Source organism: Triticum dicoccoides, chromosome 1B (assembly GCF_002162155.2).
Source record: "Triticum dicoccoides isolate Atlit2015 ecotype Zavitan chromosome 1B, WEW_v2.0, whole genome shotgun sequence".
In the NCBI taxonomy this organism is placed as follows: domain Eukaryota; kingdom Viridiplantae; phylum Streptophyta; class Magnoliopsida; order Poales; family Poaceae; genus Triticum; species Triticum dicoccoides.
This window is the reverse complement of record NC_041381.1, coordinates 176,231,479-176,237,303: the sequence shown is the minus strand read 5'-3', so window position 1 is coordinate 176,237,303 and position 5,825 is coordinate 176,231,479. Positions and strand designations below refer to the sequence as shown.

The 5,825-nt window shown below is 41.0% G+C and overlaps 1 protein-coding gene across 1 annotated transcript in view; it reads right to left on the bottom strand.

Moving 5' to 3' along the window:
* The window catches only part of LOC119326409 (factor of DNA methylation 1-like), a 10,685-nt gene that overhangs the window by 4,359 nt on the left and 501 nt on the right, over positions 1–5,825 (bottom strand). Inside the window, exons 2-6 of the mRNA XM_037600066.1 lie at positions 3,808–4,700; positions 3,476–3,657; positions 1,593–1,682; positions 1,216–1,503; positions 924–1,133 (exon numbers count right to left, since the gene is read on the bottom strand). Coding sequence (XP_037455963.1) covers positions 924–1,133; positions 1,216–1,503; positions 1,593–1,682; positions 3,476–3,657; positions 3,808–4,672 — 1,635 coding nt within the window. The 5' untranslated portion in view covers positions 4,673–4,700. The remainder of the gene's footprint in view (positions 1–923; positions 1,134–1,215; positions 1,504–1,592; positions 1,683–3,475; positions 3,658–3,807; positions 4,701–5,825) is intronic.

Below are 5,825 nucleotides of genomic sequence, written 5' to 3'. Positions count from 1 at the left end.
CGTGGTAAAAAAAATTACGGGCCGTACGAGTATACGGGCTCTGTTCTGGCCAGAAAATTGGGCCGAGCCCGTATACTCGCCGGACTTATGCGGGTTTGCGAGATTTACAGGGTCTGCTAGAGATGCTCTAAAGCCTCAAACCGAGTCAAGATCTTTGCATAGCATCTAGGGACAGGCTAAACTCCAAGGCCAACCTTCTTCACGAGCACATCTCTAGTGATGCCATATGCCCGAGATGCAGCCATACCTCTGAGGCCTTGTACAATGCAAGGTGCTTAGGGGAGATGCTTAGAAAAATAAACCAGTTTTTCTTAAGCACTGGTGCTTATTTGTAAAGGGTAGACATTTAATTAGGCACCCCTCCTATAGAGACAAGACTGGTGCTTGAGAAAAAATCAGTTTATTTTACCAAGCACCTCAAATTAGCACATTGCATTGTACTTGTACAAGGCCTGAGGATGCTCTCCATATCTTCATACTGTGCCCGCACGCTGACAGAGTGGTAAAATCACCCCTACTCGCTGCATCGACGACTTATGGGCATGCAGGATGCCCATCGGACTTGACCTCTCTATTTGGTCCACCGTTGGTCTCGTCATCCTATGGAAAATTTGGGTGTCTCGAAACACCATGAGCTTCGACAAGATTGATCACCACGGCTCCAGCACCCTTGCACTTATTATTGAGTACTTGACCTTATGGTCACACCCGCTAAAGAAGCCGTCTCACAAGGTCTCCGCTTCTTCGTAGCGGACATACCTTGCTGAAAGAACTAATCGTTTTTACGATGCTTACAGCCTTGAGCGGAGCCTTCAGTAATATATTCAGGTGGGAGAACTCCCTCATGTTTGGCACTAGTAACTTTGTAAGCAAGCTACTGTTATATCCAGGTATATGGTAACAAACAGAGAAGGATTTCTTACCGATTCTTTTCCATTTTTAAAAGGACGCCATTCTGGATTTTTAATTTCGTTCTGCCACTTTGAACAAATCTTAACACTTTCAACTTCCGCATCATCTTTTGGAAAATATTTCCTGCACACATTTAAAAATGCCTTTGGGTCAAGCTCGCCCATCATCCTGATGCCTATTTGTGCTTTGTCACTGGTCTGACCGCCCAAGTCCTGTAGAGCCTGCAATCAAACAAAACATGAATACAAAAACCAACAAGTGCACTCACTCAAATTACACAGTAGAGCATTAGAAGCAGCATACATCTAACACAAATTTCCGAGCTTCTTGCAACTCAACAGCAGCCTTTTTTTCTTGCAAGATCAGACCTTGGTTGTAGTTTTCTGTATATTCCATCTCATCGATCTTATCTTGCAGCTCCTCTGTCAGTTCAGCTATTCTTTTCCCTGTTTCTGATGTTTCATTGCCTGGTGTGAGCTTTATCACTTGCAATTTTCCTGTCAGGTGCTTTATTTCTAGTTGAAGATTGTGCTTCACATGAAACTGTTCCTCCAACTTCTTAGCATTGTTTAAAGCAGTTTCTTTCTCTTTCTGCAGTTTATACACATGATAGACATCTTTAAAACTTGTGTCATTGAAAACAAACAGCTTGAAAATGTATTCGCACAGCAGGGACTAACCTGTTGTTGTTCGAGAAGCTTGCGAACATTCTCATTAGCTTTCTGATACTCCATTTCTGCCAGCATAAGATGATTGGACTTTGTCGCATTCTGTACAAGAATAAAACACAACTTAAATGACATTTTAATGAAAGTGATTTAGTTACATTATTATGCTTCCATCCTCAGATGGTAGATTCAGTTACATCAATTATATACTAAAAGAACATGATGGGTCAACCAGGAAAAAGAGAGGACGACTAGAAAATAACACAACAAAAGCAAAAATCAGTTCAATAATCTACATAATCGTTAAATCACAATCCTTGAATCTCATAATATGGCACTCCACTTGACTTGGCCCATCAAGCCCTGCTACCTCTAAGTAGAAAAGAAAACCAACTACATGTATTGAAAACTAAATCAATTAGTGACTTAAGCCTAAACCTGCTTCTGCTTATTTGAGTTACATATCATGTCATATTTGAGTGTTACATGGATATTTAAGTAAAAGAATATAAAAGTATGGTGCTAACAAAAAAAAAGACATGATCTTATTGAACAAAGGCCAAGTATGCCACTACAAACAAGACTAACACACCACATATTCTCGTAAAAAAAAGGGCAGCCCGGTGCATGTAGCTCCTGCTTGCGCAGGGTCGGGGAAGGGTCCGACCACTTTGGGTCTATAGTACGCAGCCTTTCCCTACATTTCTGTAAGAGGCTGTTTCCAGACCACATATTCTCGTAACTGACTGAAAATAAAATGATTGCATTATGAAGTATATGTAGTTACTTAAACTCAGACGATAAAAAAGAAAATTGCACCTGGTGTATGTATGGTAATAGGCAAAATCTATAAATTTAACAAAGAATGAAAGACTAAACAAGAGGAGGTGGCATGCCATATAGGACCCGAACATTGGCACATAGCAAAATTAACCTGGGCTCCTGAGCAACGATCCAACCAGGCAACCACTATGCTGCTCCGAGTGACACCCATCCCATTCATGCAGTTGCCTCCAGTAATAATATCAATCAAACAAAAATAGTTTTCCCTGTAAAATTGCCACATAGTTTCTCTTGTTTGTTCACTTTGACATCTAATCATGTTCTGCACCGATTTTGGCCATGCCATATAGTCATCTTAGCCACTCGTACAAATTAAGTGTCTTTTTGAAGTTTACGACTTCCTTATAAATTATCATTTTTTACAGGCTAAATCTTGCAACCAAAATGGCACAATATTGAAACAAAAATTTCAACGAGTCACGGAGCATCGAGTTCTCAGGGAACTAATGACACCACGTATAACAATTTCACATCTCACCATGGACAGAACATCCAAGAAAAGTTCGGTAGAACCGAGGGAACGGGGCTCCACACGTGGTGGCCGTCCGATCTTGCATAAGAATCTAAGCGATGCATGGTTAATTAAGTTCATGAATAATTTTTACAAGGTTGTTTTATTTCCATCTAGTATATTGATTTTCCACGAAAGGATATTACTCTTTCAGAAAAATATACACATTAAAGAAGTTGCACATGCATTTGTGTGGACAGCATGCTAGTTCTGTATAACAATCCGAACACCAAAAGTTCTGCTCCATGATATCTGGAACAAAAGGTGACGCCCAATGCCAGTTTTTCTTTAAGTCAACAAAGAATATACTCCCTCTGTAAACTAATATAAGAGCGTTTAGATCACTACTTTAGTGATCTAAACGCTCTTACATTAGTGATCTAAACTAGTTTTATTTTTATGGAATGCCAGTTGAAGATCCGATAGTAACCGACAGCTGTAAGAAGTACATGAACAGAAGAAGCTACACACTACACTAACTTACAAGTCGCTATATGGTCTTGTTGATTGAAAAATATCATACTAAGACAAGATGCCTCACCCTTTGTTTCTCCAATTCAAGCTTCCTTCTATCGCAATCAGTCTGTGCAGCCAACTCATCAAGTTCTTTGGACCTTGCATCAAGCTCATGCGTCATAGACTGAAGATCAAAGCGCAGCTTCTTGTTCTCGTCAACAATCTTTTGTGTATGTTCGACAGAGCGCTGTCGCATCTTTGTGAGTTCTAAGACAGATGAAATTCAAAATATACATCAGCCTTTTTGTCACGCTTAAACACCGCATGATCAACAAGAAGGTAGAAACCAGCTGGTGCATATAGTTACTTGACATTGATAATATATCACATATAAATTACAAGAAGATTAGCAAGCACCTTCGCTGTATGACTGGACCTGATGTTCCCTCTGTTCCATCATCCTTTGCAATGACACAGTTCTCTCCTGATACTCACATTCAAGTGCTTCTAAATGCATATTCTTTTCAATAACCTTAGAAGATAAACTGGCCACAAGTTTCTCATTTTTATTTTTTTCTTCATTCTCGACGCCATCAACCGTCTTCAGATCGCCATTTTTTTTTAGAAAGTCCCCTATTGCCCCTGGAGCATTGTAATCATCTGCCCTAGCGATCCATCCAAAAGGCTCTGACCCTCCGCGCTCTTTTTCCTGCCAGCCCATTTTCCCATACCCATTCTTCTCAAACTGATTCTCAAATATTCGTGCATTCCTAAACCCACCAAAGTCCTTGCCAAACTCAACAATAGCATTACCTGTAGGAAAACCTTTGCTGTACACATGATGCGCTTTGACTGGATGAAAACAGGAGAAATGCTCCTTCAGCCGGTTTGCACTTTTTCCAACATATTCAGAAGGCATATTGACTATGATACCCATCCAGGGCCAGACAAACAGCTCATCCCTTTTATGTTGAGGAGGCTGTGGATCCATAATAATTGGCCTCAGCAGTGGACTATGTAATTTAGCTGGTTCATCCTTCAAATGCTTGGCAAGGGCTCGATGGTCTACCTTCTGTTTTGCTTCTTGGTCATGGGCAGCCCCCACACTCAAGGCATGCTGCAGTAATTCATGTATGTTATAGTCACCATTTCCAACCGAACAAAAGGGGCACTTGTATGAACTCCCATCATGCATCACTTTTATATCTCCTGATAGCAGAAGTGCATAAGTGTCAGAACCATAAGCTTCAAGCTCTGAGTCTCCATCCGATGTATAGTCCATTGCAAAGGGACGTGAAAAGCCCAACAACCTTGAGAGAAATAAAGGAAGGGAAGATGTCTTCATCAAGTTATATTAAGAACTGTTTCTAATAAATATTACAGAAAGCTAAAGATGCAGTTGCATATACATGAGCAATATACTAGAATGATGCCTAACACAGGAAACAAGAGACAAAAAGAGAAGCTGGGTACATGTTCAGTCACACATTCCATACAAGCCTCTTGCTGTACTAAATCTAAGCATCGCACGAACTTGATGAACTCAATAATCTGTAGTGTTCCGTACTACAGCGAGCATCAATGTGGTTGTAATCACTTACGTATACAGCTAATCACCCCATCATTACATTGGTTTCTGTTCCAACACGGTTTAACAATTTTGATACTGTGTAAGTCAAGTGATTTAATAAGATGTGTGTGGGTAATAGTACTATACAATCTTACAATATGCAGCATATACCATGTGCAACACTCAATACTAGAATAACACCTAGTGCCTGCATTCCACAAGCCTCTTTTAGAAATCAAAGGAAGCTTAATCTGTATTGTGAACTCCAGTGCCCGGCCGGCGACGAGGTCGCAATAGCTTACGCAAACAGCCAATCATCCATGTCGTAAGTCCTAACATAGGTGTCCGTTCCAACAAGGTTTAACAACTGTGGTAATGCAATTGATTAAGCTACAGGATAAGTTCAGCATGCACGAGGGTTTGTGTAACAGGGCTCCTCCCAAACTGGAGAGCAGAGGAGCCGGCCGGAAAGAAGAAAATAAACACATTCCCGCAAAATTTGGGGCCACCTGCTCTGATCTTCCTGCATTTGTTCGTTTCTTGCAAGCCCTCCCCATCCCCGTCAATAATGCGACACAAGAAAAGTTCAAAAAAAATGAAAAAAAAATGTTGAAGAATCGAGCTACCCCGAAAGGGATCGAGGAAAGTACAAGAGCCAGGAATCAAAGTACACAAGAAGATACGGAAAGGGGACAGATGAAATCCACCGTAGCCGGGTCCAAAATCGGACGCAGACCAGAGCAAAAAGAAAAAAAGAAAAAAAAGGAAGCGATTGCGGCGGCCGGTTCGATCAGAGCAGAGCAGAAAACCCCAGCCAAGAAAGAGGACAGATAAACTAGGCACCACACCCCGAACGAGATAAATG